Consider the following 14220-nt stretch of genomic DNA (forward strand, 5'->3'; position numbering starts at 1 on the left):
CAGTTGTGCACTATCACTGGCAGGGTGCAATCAAGCATACAGTGCCAGTCAGAAGTTTAGATTTAATAATAATTGTAAATGTACTGTAAGTGAACAGTAATAGTCAAAACCCATTGAAGTGACAAAAAGACAAAATCAAACATGTTTTGGTTTTCTCCCAACAAGGCTTTACACCGAGCCACCTGTGATGTTTTTAAAAATCATGTATTTTTATAAACTCGTCATTTCTTACAAGTGTAGTGGAAGGTTTACATACACTCACCATGGATCAGGAATTATTGGACTTCAGGGGAAGAATTAATGTAAAACATACAGTTTTAACAGAAAAAAATCTCAAAATTGTGCATATAATTCCCATTTTCTCACAATTTAGCACAACTGTCACACCCATTCAGCTGCTGCTCAGCTGTATATCCCCCATCACAAGGAGGGTGAAGACTAACACATGCCTCCTCTGATACATGTGAAGTCAGACTCCGCCTTGTTTCAAACTGCTGCTAATGCAGGATTACTGTTTAGCCAGCATGCTCAGAGGAAAGCGCAGCAACTCAGTTCCGATACATCAGCTTACAGACGCCGGTGCTTATCGACATCACCCTTTGGAGTGATGAGGGTAAAGAGCGCCATCTACCCACCCAGAGAGAGCAGCTGATGGCAAGCTGCATGACCAGGATTCAAACCAGCAATCTCCCAATCATAGTGCCTGTGCTTTGGACCATTGGACTAATCAGCACCCCCACTTTATTCTTATTAATTCAGTGATATTCAGTGATAAAAAAATATTTTTACTCCACTGTGACCAACTCTGCTTATATTCCTGTTAGTGATCATGATTGGCTACAACTGGTTGCTTTTCTGTGTTGTCAGAAAAAAATAGTTTTAACCATTTATCGGATTGACCAAAACAATGGGCTTTTGTTGTATTTATTGAAGTGTTATAGAATTATGTTGCACTACTGTTGATCTTTGATTTAGGAATTTTACTTGGATCCATTTCTAAACGACTGCAGATTCCAAAGGTCATCAATTCCAGCAACTGTATTTAAGTACAAGTTAATTGGTAGGTGTAGCCACTCAACGTCTGGAAGAAGATCCAAACTGGATCGCATGGTGAGAAACAACCCAAGAACCACTGAACCACTAAAGACCCACCATGAACTAGAAGCTGCTGGAACATCAGAGTCGCTACCTACAAACAAACAAGTTTAATATCACCATTAACTGAAATAATTGCATCAAGGGAAGAAGCCCCTGATCCAAAATCAACACCTTTATGCTTGACTAAAGTTTAACCACTCTTCGGGAGGAATGATTTATGGTCAGATTTTATGTTTGGGAACGTAAAGGTAAAGGCATTCATTCATAAGAACAGTGTACCATAGCAAGGTGTTAAGCATGTGCTAGTCTTCACCTTTCTGGTTTTTGTGCAACACTAGTGATAGAGCCCTGAAGAGTGGGTTGGGTAATTGGCTGTGTAAATTGGAAAGAAAATGGGAAAATATATATATATATCTAAACATTGTATGTGTATGTAAACCTCTAACCACAGCCGTTTATGATTCAAGTTAGAAAAACTCAAAAGTTTCAAACATTCAATAACAAGCCTTTTCATTAAGATGGTGAAAAACATATTTAATTAGATAATTAGAAGTTCAAACCACTGACTGGTGCTGTGGATGAAGCTAACCTGTCTCGTTCTGTGCTTTAGCAGACTGAGCATCTGACAGGAAGAAAGAGCGAGAGAGAGAGAGGGAGAGAGAGAGAGAGAGAGAAAAGAGCAGAAGAGAGACAGAGAGAGAGCAGAAGAGAGAGAGAGAGAGAGAGAACAGCAGTGTTCTATGCAGATGGCTTATAAAAAGTAGCACCCTCCACGTTGTGCAAATTTATCATCTGGATGACAGACAAGTGTGGGTCTGACTGATTTCCATGGTAGAATCCTAAAGCCAGATTGACGGTCGAACAGAATCTTTAGTAAAATGTATCCTGTGTTTTGCACTACGATTAAATCGCTCTGGTTAAAGAGCAGCTCTTAAAGAACTTTGGTTATTATAAAAAGACTGGAGAACTTCTAAGCACATCGCTGCGCTGGACCTTTCTAAAATAGTGTCAGACAGTTCAGGGCCATCCACAGAAATATCAAAGATAATAGTGTTTTAACTTTAGACTCCAATGGCTCTAAATTACACAGCATCGTTACAAGAAGCTTGATTTTCACAGTTTCAATTCGATTCTTTTCAAACATAAACCGAAAAGCTTCACATTTCTTTTCAAGCATTATATATTATATATTTCATTGCTCTGATAGTTAGAAATTGACTCTAGTTTTCTTGTTTGGTAATAAATCCCAATAATATGGCATACATACATTCTTCCTCTCTCCTGAGATGTTACTACCCAAGTATTAATTCACATCTGCATAAAAAATACTGTAATACTACCATGGTTTTTAATTATTACTTTTTAAGCCCTTAAAGTAGCAGAACCTTTGTACGTAATATCTGAACCAAAATCTCAACCAAAGCCTATATTGAAATGAAATTCCAAATTTAGCAATTACACAAAATAACATTCCATTAATCAAGTGTTACAAATCATCATTAAATCATGACAGTGAATTACCTTGTTATTCCATATAGAAGACAAAAGGTAACATAAAAAGTGCTACCTACTCCCCATAGTATTTAAATGCCTCTCTGATATAAATAAATAGTCAATATACAATCTCACCTCACATTTATTCATACATAACAAAAACCGAAGGGTGTTTCAACATTTTTAACTTATGCATTTCTATAATGAAGAAATGTGTTTTTGCTTTATTCTAGATATGTTAGCTCTAAGAAATCACAAGAAATACTATGGGGAAGAGAGTAACTAGGTTTGGGCTTAAGTCGTTACTTAATATTTAATATAACAAAGATAAAATATGACCAAATGAACACAATCGCACAGGGCATAAGACACATATTTCAGTTAACACTCATACATTCTCCTCTTTGAATATATAAGCCCATATATATCATATACATATAAAATTCACTGAAAATATTCTTCTTTATCAAATTTAGATGGCGGCAGTATTATATCAAGGCCACGCTTGTATTATGAAAGGTTGTGTCAGGATTAAAGGTGCATTATGTTGGATTTTTTTTTTTTTTACTAAACTAAAGTTTACTAAACATCATAAACTGTCAAAAGAATAACCAAGAGCTCTTAATTTTTAAGATCCTACCACACGTTTTTATCAATGCTACAAAAGCATGTGCATTGTTACGAATATCATGGATGAATGGTAAATTAATATCAAATCAGTTCAATCAAAAACACACAAGAAAAGTGTATCAACAACAATGGCTGACTCTGGAAGCAAAAGGATGCTTAGAAGTTCATCTCCACATAGTGCACCTTTAAGGGGAGATTGTCGCTTGACTCTTTCACGCTCTGACTTGTACACTAAATGTATAGTCTAGATTCTGTATATGAAGCCACCGGCATGGCATTATTTTGTGACCACCACTTCTGTGACTTAATATCATAAACTGTAAACCCTGGGCACTTGGAAGCATTGGCATTAAAAAGTATGCAGGCTTTTTTGCTCCCAATTCATATGTGTGAGGTACAAATATCCATAATGGTCTTCTTTACAGTACAGCACCCACACGTATCTAAGTGTAATTTGTACTTTGTTCAGCATGATTACACACTTACAATTCCTGACTTTATATATATGATGGTAGTTAAAAATGGCTATAATCTCAGTTGTTTTACTATAAAATCAAAATTATAAACTCCTAATACTCCCTGGTTCTCACTGCCCATTAATCATTTTAATGATTTTCCATCTGCAGCTGTGGACCACAACACAGCACGACAGGCCTGCAGACATTAAATAAGGGCTTAAGATTCGGAAATGTGCTTGGATGTCAGTGTTATGTTAAAAAAAACAAGTCTAGTAAGTGGGTTGGAATATTCAGTAGTGGAGAGTAGTGTGTGGTGGTTGAGAGTAAAATCTGTAAACTGAGCAAACGTGGGGCTGTGTGAAGCTAAGGACACGTTTAGCTGAGGTTTGTAGAAGAGTAGAAGATCTGGAAGTGGCCTGCAAGTAAAAGTGGTACAATTTGGCAAGGACTTTGTTGAACAGTATACTCTAGAACACATCATGCTCCTGAACTATCCAATAGCTGTTTGAGTGCACGCTCTATGTTCATCCGGTGGCCCACTCGCGTCACCCCCAGTTCCGCCAAGTCGTCCTTGGTGAGGGCAGGTAGATGGGCGCCTTCGATCTCATGCTCCAAGAAGCGGGCGCGATGCTCCCCTAGTCCCACGCTCTCCAACCACTCGCCCACATCATACTTACTCCACAGTGCCAGGGGACGCTGTCTGAAGGGCCTCAAGGCCAGGAGGGGGGCGCCCAGTACTGGGGAAGGACAGGGGGAGGCGCAGGGCGAAGGGGAAGGTGAGCGACTGCGGGCACGGGCGCTGGCACTCCGCATGACAAAACGCACCTCCTTGGGCTCCTGCGGCAGACTCAGGCTGGACGACTTGAGGATAGTATGGTGGTGATGGTGGTGGTGAGGGCCAAAAGTGCGAACGGGCCCCAGGGGTTCGCTCCGCTCTGGGGTGGCTCCGGGACTGGGTGTCCTGCGAGTCACTGGATATCGGCTACCAGGACGTATGGTGAAAGTGGTGCCGTAGTTCCTCTGAGAGATGGTGTGGAGCTCCCCAAGGCTACTGAAGAGTCTGACAGGCATAAATGAGGGTGTGGAAATAAAGTGGTTTAAGTGTGACCATCAAAAAACAAAAATCTCAGTTAAAGGCATTTAAAATGCAGGAAGCGGAAAGACTGACATTTAAGAACAGGTTTAGGATTTCATTTCACCACTTGGCCCTACCCCTCAGTTTTTCCGATTCCTGTTAGGCTGGAGGGGTAGATTAAGGGAAAGGAATAGGGCTTATAACCCTTCATACAGTGATTTTTTTTTTAGATGAACACATCAAAACGAGGGGTATGAGAATCACTGGTAACATGGTGGAACAAGCGAACAAAAAAAATCATTAGCACATTTATTACCAAAGTTTAATGAGTAGTTTCAATATTTTATAGCCAAATTCTTCATAACAAGCATAAAAAAGATCGCTTGTAGTTTGTCTCAACTTTTCCGTTCCACCTTAAATGATGCAACAGGCGGCAGGGGCTGCAGCTTTTAAGGCAGAATGGAAAAATAAAACAAAATAAAATAAAAGCTCATTTTAGCTCCTCCTCACAGAGGAATTAAGGAATGGACAATAATAATTAATTTCTGCACCACCTCCCCCCTTTTTAAAGATATACAATAAAGCCCTAAAGTAGTTTACCAGCAGCAGCTCAGTTACTAAACTTTGGTGCTCCTGATGACGTATCAGGTGCTTGAAGGGTTGTCTCAATTCTTAGTGGGAGTATTTCACCCTTTTCCCTTTGTAACTATGTTCTAAAGGGGAAGGGTTACACTCGACAAGGAGGAGTAGGGGTAAGTGGTAGGGCCAAGTGGTGAAATAGGATTGGGCTTTAGTTGCTTACATCATTTGTGCAAAGGCCATATAATTAGTTCTGTAATAGTTAGTATGCAGTTCTTTCTATTGATTAATATATAATGAACTACACATACAATTTAAAAACTTACGAAAGTTAACTAGAAGTTAAATCCCACCTTAACTTGAGCTTAGGTGAAATACTGCACTTTGAAAGTGCAACAAGTCTAAGCACAAAGATCTACTAGAGTAAGTTGCAGATACACATTATACATTTATTTTTATAAGAGCTCAGGTTAATGAGTCCTGCAGTGAGAGCAGTGCTTATCTACTTCAGCTTAGTTAGGAGTTAAGGAGTTTTAGTGAAACAGAACGTTAGTTGGACGAAGAGTTGTTTTTACCCACAGAGCTAAAAACCTACGATTTACTCTCTTCTCCATTCTCCTCACATCTGCAAGGACATATAGAGACACACACACAAGTGTGTTACACAATAAAACGGGCTGTGTGGACAAGATGTGTGTTCAAGATGTGATGTGAGTTCAACAGCTGTGTACAGTGGTGGTGTGTTACTAAGGTGTAGGAAGTTTTGCTGTGCTTCATGCAACTGTGCCAAATGTGAAGGATATTTGTGGTATTTGTGGGACTCACAGGAATATCTTACCTGGCGCCGCCCACTGGTGATCTCCTGCCAGGGTCCAGGGGTGCTCCCATTGGTGGCTCCTCTCCCAGAGAATGTGTATCTTTACTCAGTAACTCCGCTCCCATCGCGGCAGGTCTACTATCATCGCCTAGGCCAACTTGAGCCCTGGGCTCCTCGCCCCAGAGTTTGGAGCGTCTTTGGAACAGGTAACGTGGGCGGGCAGGGCCTGTGCTGGGTGGGTGCGGAAGCAGCTCGCTATCTGATGACTGTTTAAGCAGTGGGTCCCTGAGATGGGCGGGGCGGCCACGCCCCACCCCGCAACGTGGCTTGCTGGCATGGGCAGAGTCAGTGCTTTCCGAAGACAAAGTGGACATACTAGAGACCGTGGATACAGTACTTGTGGTCTCCATGTGAGGGTCCTCGACGCCGGAGTCTGCCGTGGAATCGCTTGCTTTGCCAGAGGAAGTCTTGGCTATGGAAGGCCGTGATGCCCCTGGAGAAATGTTGAGAGTGGCTTTGGGTGCTTCCTTCATTAGAAGGCCATTGGCGAAGGGTTGAGGGGGAGGAACGATGCCAATTTTGCGGAGTTCCTCCCGGGTTTCTTCATCGCTGGATGAGAGAAGTGCAGGGGGTAATGTAACTGTGTAGGGCTCAGCTTCCTCCTCAGAGCTCATGGTCATACTCCGCCCTGCTAAAGTCGAGAGGGTCGGGGCGGGTGAAGGCATGGAAGGCGGAACTGCAGGTTGGCTGTGCTCTGTGTCCATCAGCGCTGGCTGGACAATCTGCACGGTGGGTGGAACCAACGTCTCTTCCAAACTTCGCCCAGATCCTGGGCTGCCGCTGGTTACCTGACTAGCCGTTTCCGTAGTGATACTGACAGGCTCCTCCCTCCAGGTGTCAGAGGATGGGGCCTCGAGAGCAGCAGGGGGTGTGACACCTCCCTCTGTCTCTGGTCTCTCCACTGCTCTACCCTGAGTGGGTGATGGCGAAGGTGTAGGCGTTGGAGTGGGCGTGGTCCGGCCACTAAGGGCACGCTCTCGTGCTGCCAGTGCAAGTGCTAATGGGGAGGAGGGGTCCAGAGGCCGTCCTGTGAGAGGGTGAATAAAGGTCGAACCCCCTGGTGGAGGGCCAGGGGAAAGCATGGGTGCTGGTGGAGGCAGTTCTGCTAGTTCGTCCACAGAGTGCGACTGTGATAGCAAGGGGGTAGTCTGAGGTTCTGTGGTGCTCCCCTCCACAGAGAGGAACACGCTGGGCCTTCGGCGAGCCCCTGGAGGTGTGATCCTGGCTCTCTCAGAGAGCACCTGCTGCTGGAACAGCTCGGCTCGGCTGCTGTGCGGGATTCGTTGTCCTCCTAGAGGAGAGGGATCCCGACCAGCCTGGGCAGACGCCCCCTCCTCCACCTGGCCTTGTTTGACCAACGGACTTTTCCTGCGTTGGGGCTTGGCAGGGGTATAGACTGCACTCAAGCGGCCCACGTTGGCGTAAGGGTTCTCGACAGGCTGGCCGCGTCTACGACCGCGCTCAGGAGGAGCAGCCCCAGAGGTAGGTGTCGCTGGCCGGGGAATGGGAGCTGGCTCTACTGGCAGGTGGGCTGTGTCCTGAAGAATAATCATAGAGCGAGCTTTGCGCTGACGGTCTGTCGTGACTGGACCGTGAATCTTGGGTTCTGCCCCTGGCCGGAAGCTTGAACGGCTCTGATTGGATGTGCGTGTTGGGGGTGGAGGTGGCAAGAAAGATGGAGGAGGACCTGAGTCCAGGAAGTAAGGTGTCGGAGGTGGAGGTGGAGCAGTTTGAGGAGGGGGAGGGATGCTGTCTTGTCGGAAGCTGTCAGTCATTGAAGAGCTTCTTGGGAAACGATGCTCCCCAATCAAAGCAGATATTCTCTCATCCTCTGGTGCACCTTAAAAAAAGCAAGTTATAAAGTATTTATAAAGTAAATAAAACTATGCACACTGTGTGACCAACAATTGGGTTCTAAATATAGGAGAATATTCAAGGTTTCTATATTCTGTTTTACCAAATGATTTGGTCCTGGACATTCCTCTGGGCAGCTGCATGTGACTTTTGTCTATACCTAAAGTCACTCCTGGAGGAACTGGCAACCCTTGCCTCTCAAACAAATTCTGCACAGACACACAGAATATAATACTTAGTAATAACAATAAACAAACTTTAATAAAAAAGAGAAAAAATATATATTTCAGGCATGTCCTACATTGATTTCAGCTTGTGTGATGCGTCGGCTGGTCGGTCTCTGTTTCACAGTGGCTGCTCTGGAGTCTGCCTCCATGGGCCGCTGCCTCATCACCACTACGGATTCTTTCGGTGAGCTCAGCATCTCATCCAACTTCTCTGTGAGAAATACACACAAACACACTCTCAAAAACAACCCCAGTGAACCCCATGTGAACCCCATAAACTAAACTCATTAAGTCACAAATTTCACACAAAAAAAAACACAGAACATTCTCAATTCCCTTTGCAAGTACCGGTAATAAACACACAAAAACAAGGAATACAGGCACATATGTTTTTTTTTTTAAACACATATTACAACTCATGTTTCAGGAAACACCACACAGGAATACTGTACACAGACACTGTACACTTACAATTCATGACACCACCCACAAGCAAAATGAAGAGAAGAAGTAGGCCCACAACATGACATGCTGAACAACAACATGTAGCACCAGTCCACAGAACCAGTCTCAGAATCAAGACATGTTGATAATGTCTTGTCTTACCTCCCCTCCTTCTCCTTGACGCTTGTGGATAAGAAGCAGGAACAAATCTACAGTGCCTGATTTAGCTTGTAAAATCAACACAATCTGTGTCCTTGATGCTCAGTTCAGTGTTGGCAAAGAATAGTGTTACAGTTAAAAACAGATGTTGGACAGAGGTGTTCCCATTTTCATTAATAACAAAGCACTGATACACAGTTTTTGATTTTCTTGCGTTTTTAAATGCACAAGTGTTTTTTTTTTTATAAAAATTAAATCTTTTTTATATATTTATTTTATAATATTTTTTCTTAGTCCTGTTAAAAAACGCATGTGACATTTAAAAAGCATGTTTAAAAGCATATCCACTCATTTCTTTGATTTTCCCTAAAAAAATATTTTAAAGAAATGGTCATGTTCAAATTAAATTATTAATATGTATGACAAAAAAAAAGCATAAAGACACTAAGCACATTCTAGTGATTTTCTCAAAATTTGCATTATAAAAATAAACAAATAAAATTTAATAATTTATTTGGGTAACAGTCATAGTTACAATACGAAATAAGAAAAACAAATAAGAGAACTTAATTTTGGTCTTCCCATGATCTTCAGAAGAACCAACTGATGTGATTTCCTGTTGTAGGTGTGACTTGATTTTTCAGATGTGGTGATGTGTTACAGTCTCTGAAACCCAGAGACAAAACTGAAATATGTATTTTAACGTACATATTTTGGATTTATTATGAAACATTTCATGGTAAAGTTTGTATTTAGAGAGTGGGATAGATAACAAAAGCTATTTTTTCAGTGTTCTAAGTAGTTTTTATTAATGTTTTTAATTTACTTATCTTACTTTTGCAATTAGTTCAGTGTACAAGACAATATGCTTAATAATACAATATATTTACAGTTATTTTGTGTGCACATTAATGCATGTAATTTCCTGGGGACAGAAATGGCACAGATTTGGCAAAATATGCCCGTTATTGATAAAATATCACAATATGAAAATATGTCTATAAGTTGTATGCAAAACTGCATACAAGAATGCATTTAACATTATAAAATTATTAACAACAATAAACCCAAAATAACCCAATTCACACGTCTTAGACCAGTAATAAAAGCATTCACAGATCATTTCCGCTGATCTCACATGCAATTTGCCACTTTAATGCTCTCTGCTAAGGTGTCGCTCTCGGTATCTAAGCTAATTTGTCAAAATTGCCACCTGCAAGTACTTAGGGTTTTCCTGTGAAGCTGCATTGCTCCCAGTGGACCAAATTCAGTCACCCAGCAGACTCAGATAAGATAAATGCAGCTCTTTGTGCTTTACTGTCTAAAGAGAAGAATGTTTCTGCAAGCCTGTGTGCCATCCTTTAGGCTGTTTTTCTTCTAAACACAGAAATAGGGGAGCACCGTCAAATTACAAGGAGTGTGTGAGTGTGTGTATATGTGTTTGTGTCTGTGTGTGTATGTGAGTGTGCAAAAAGATGTGTGTATCTTACCCATCTCTTCCAGTTCTGCAGTCATGCTTTTAGAACGCAGGGTAAGACTGGTACTGGGGTCCCTCTTGGGAGGTGGAGGTGCTAAATTGTCATCAGGCAAATAATGAGACATTAACAGATACACTGCAGTTTAACACAATTATCAAAAAGGGATTAAAGCTTACAGGCACATAAATAACTATAGAAAGAATGGACGGTGCAATGTCTCTTAAAAGTGAAGCCATTACTGGTGAAGCCTGCTGGCTGCTTGCAGTAAGATTGCAGCTCTTTTTTAATGACAAAACCGCCCATTTTCCACCTAATTGATCTACTCTAAACTATCTGTCCTATTCCAGTGTCTCCTAGGCTGAACCAGAGCATAACTGAAAGGCCGAATAGACTCGAACCTATGTACTCTGTCTCGGCCTGCGACCTCTCAGAAAGGTTATGTTTAACCCTTTTAGACCCTGCACACATTGTAATGGACATCGCGTGTCTTGTTTCTTGTGTATTCTTTTTTGACTGAGACCTGTTGTCCATTAGAATGGTGGAGGGGAACATGCAAAGAGGCATGAAAACTGATTAAAAAAGTTTTTTTCCACAAATATTGATTTCTGAACTCTTAAAACTTGAATTTGACCTTGTTTTTTTCATGCATTATTTAAATGGAAGTATTTTTGGAGGGATTTGGGAGAAATGTTGTCGTTAGTTTATAGAATAAACCAACAATATTCATTTTCCTGTTTATTTAGAGCAAATGTTGCATTGTTTCTGGTCGACCTTACTATTTTTAATTGAAAAAAGTATATAAATATTTACCCTTTTTGCGGACAACATCCCCAGTGTCAGGTTTGCGTGATACTGACACCACTTTCATAAGGAGACGACTCCCACCCTGCCGAATCAGAGAGACCACCTGTCTGTGTCCCACTTTTACCACACTCACCCCATTCACCTGAGCAAAGGATAAGAGAGAGAGAGAAAACCCTAATTAAATTTTCTTAAAAACAGACACTTTTTTATTAGGTGTTTTCTTTTACTAGGTTCTTCACCTCTATGAGGAAATCTCCAGTTCGTAGTCCTGCCCTCCATGCTACCCCCTCCAAGTCCACTGACTCCAGGTATTGCAGGGCAGGAAATGCAGGAGTCGGCGTGAACTCTTCAATAGGAGTTTCAGCTGAAAAGAGAGAACGTACATACTGTCACTCTCAGCATGTGATAGACACATGTTTATTAGTATGTATTAGTATGTGTGCATGTTTGCAGGAGTAGCTCACCTTTAGCCCCTCGTAGAACAAAGCCAAATCCTTCACTGTCTCTCTTCTGTAGCGTGGCACTTTTCTCCTCGATCACATAATCACTAGGAGATGGGTGCAAGTCAGCAATAACACAAACATTTATTATCGCTTATATTCCTAAATTATCCTTAAATTCATTCTCTTACAAGCAAGAACAATGACAAAGATGATGAGTGAGGTACAAAGAGAGATAGTGTACCTGTAGGAGGTATAGTTGTCATAGGAGCCGACAGTGTAATGCCTAAAAAGCCTCTTGGTGCGATCCTCTCTCGTCTCTGCATGAGCATGAGGGATAATATACTGTTTGAACACTCTATCACAAGACTTACCTTATATTAGAAAATAATGAAAAGAAAATGTTATAGAATGTGTTTCAATTTACATGTAAATGGAATAAGCCAATAAATCAGTTAAATATAATTTAAGTAATATATATTCAAAACATTGAATACTTGAGATTGTTTGAGATTTGAGATTATTTAATAATCCCTTAAGAAATAAGACATTAAGAGAAAAGTGTGTGTGTGTGCGTGTGTGTCTGTGCTCTGACCTAGCCGTGGGTCATACTGTCTCAGCTGGACCTCCTCAACGCAGTGGGCAGGAAACCATCCAGTTCTTCCTTTAACTGAGCCTTCCCAGAAACCTCCTTCACCTATGCTCAACACTGAAAGATAAATAGAATCGTCAAACATTGTTTACAAAATTTAAAGCGGTTCCTTTCAGATGCTTGAAAGCAATGTGGCACCTAATTTTTCACAATTAGACAACTTTTTACCACACGTGCAGGTTGCATGTTGTTGGTTTGTGGCATGAATAATGATAATGCATGAAGAATGTGATGTTATATTCTTACTTGCATTGTTTTACTTGAATTTCTACTTCTTGTGCATTTAAGTCAGTTTCTACCACAGTTCTATGAAAACCTTAAATCCTTTTTTTTTTTTTTTTTTCTTCTAATTTTCTCCCATTTTTCTCCCAATTTAGCTAGGCCAATTGTCCCACCCAATCAACCGCTACTCAGCTGTATATTCCCCCATCACTAGTGATGCCACAACACAAGGCGGGTAAAGACTAACACATGCCTCCTCCGACACATGTGAAGCATTGCAGCATTGATGCAGCATTGCTGAGTAGCATCACAGTGTGCTCGGAGGAAAACGCAGTGACTCGGTTCTGATACATCAGCTCACAGACGCAGCCTTGTGCTGATCGACATCACCCTAGGAGTGATGAGGGGAAAGAGCACCATCTACCCACCCAGAGAGAGCCAGGCCAATTGTGCTCTCTCAAGACTAAGGCAGCTGATGGCAAGCTGCATGATCTGGATTTGAACCAGCGATTTGATAGTGGCAGCGCGTAGCCTGCTGGACCACTTAAATACTTTTTCAAAAATATGATCAACAAACCTAATGTTTAGCATGCAGGCATGAATCATGAGTCTTCTGAAATGATCCGATTAATTCATGTTTACTCACAGTATATCTTATTGTATATATTCAAGCATATTAATTTGATGTTATGAGTAATGAGATCCTTATTACAAAACGTATATGTATGTATATTGTGTGGCAACCTGTTTTGGAACACTCAGGATGGGTGCTCCTAACATATTGGAAGACAGACTGACCTTTGACCCTCTCCCCGCGGTTGAGTGTGATCTCACCCTCACCCTGCGGAGTGTGTGAGTTGACAGCAATGAAGGTACGACCAGGAACAGCACTGTACAGTCTACGTTTTGTCCCTCGCGATACAGCAGGGGGACTGGGCTCCCTCTGCACAGGACTACCAGGGCTGCAAAACACACATAAACATGTACACATACAAACACACATTTCTATTAAACTGCCACCGTGAAATCTGAAAATTCGAAATAAATAGAATCATATATATAAGGCCATCGAGCCTTATATAAAAAAACAACACCCGAGAGGGAGAAAAGTGAAGCTCGGGAGCGATATTTTGTTCAGCGCGCACACGATTCCATTTTTTGCTCCCGTTTCAAATTTGCGCTTGTGAGAAGTAAATTTACACACACAAAATGTTAAAACAGACAGGTTCATTTTTTTCACCTGATATTTCTGCATCCCCGACTTTTGACATTGATGTGACACCATACTTATACATCTGTAGTCAAATCAGGGTTCTTTATGTTCTTTATGTTTTAAAGACCTCAATAAATATAATTTAAGACTTAAAAACTTAATGTTTCCAATTTTTCGTCCATTGTGATGTAGAAAGTTAGCAGGTTAGCTAGCTCGTCACTAATGTTAGATAGCTCTCTGCTAACCCTCTCCCCTCTCTCCCGTAGCGTAGTTAACTCACCACTAATGTTAGCTAGCTCTACGGTAATCTTAGTTCTCTCCCCGGTAATGTTAGCTAGCTCACAGCTAATGTTAGCTATCTCTATTCTAACCTTAGTTCTCTCCCCGGTAACGTAGCTAACTCGCTGCTAATGATAGCTAGCGCTACACTTACCTTAGTTCTCTCCCCAGTAACGTTAGCTAGCTCTACGCTAACCTTAGTTCTCTCCTTGGTAACTCACAGCTAATGTATGTGTT

At 41.5% G+C, this 14220-nt stretch overlaps 1 protein-coding gene across 14 annotated transcripts in view; it reads right to left on the reverse strand.

Moving 5' to 3' along the window:
- Positions 1 to 2298: 2298 nt before the first annotated feature.
- Positions 2299 to 14220, reverse strand: part of shank3b (SH3 and multiple ankyrin repeat domains 3b) — a 38167-nt gene continuing 26245 nt past the window's right edge. For 9 of the 14 annotated variants that reach the window (XM_022671839.2, XM_049473215.1, XM_049473188.1 and 6 more), the window contains 13 exons: positions 13290 to 13453; positions 12213 to 12326; positions 11862 to 11937; positions 11642 to 11724; positions 11417 to 11541; positions 11184 to 11319; positions 10386 to 10466; positions 8899 to 8919; positions 8367 to 8503; positions 8169 to 8274; positions 6173 to 8051; positions 5930 to 5959; positions 2299 to 4740 (listed from right to left, as the gene is read on the reverse strand). In XM_022671839.2, coding sequence (XP_022527560.2) covers positions 4158 to 4740; positions 5930 to 5959; positions 6173 to 8051; positions 8169 to 8274; positions 8367 to 8503; positions 8899 to 8919; positions 10386 to 10466; positions 11184 to 11319; positions 11417 to 11541; positions 11642 to 11724; positions 11862 to 11937; positions 12213 to 12326; positions 13290 to 13453 — 3535 coding nt within the window. In that variant the 3' untranslated portion in view covers positions 2299 to 4157. Of the gene's footprint in view, positions 4741 to 5913; positions 5960 to 6159; positions 8052 to 8168; positions 8275 to 8366; positions 8504 to 8898; positions 8920 to 10385; positions 10467 to 11183; positions 11320 to 11416; positions 11542 to 11641; positions 11725 to 11861; positions 11938 to 12212; positions 12327 to 13289; positions 13454 to 14220 lie in introns of all 14 variants that reach the window. The other 5 variants (XM_049473213.1, XM_049473218.1, XM_049473216.1 and 2 more) reach the window with 4 other exon arrangements.

The sequence above is a fragment of the Astyanax mexicanus genome, chromosome 2 (genome assembly GCF_023375975.1).
Source record: "Astyanax mexicanus isolate ESR-SI-001 chromosome 2, AstMex3_surface, whole genome shotgun sequence".
NCBI classification, from domain to species: Eukaryota; Metazoa; Chordata; class Actinopteri; order Characiformes; family Acestrorhamphidae; genus Astyanax; species Astyanax mexicanus.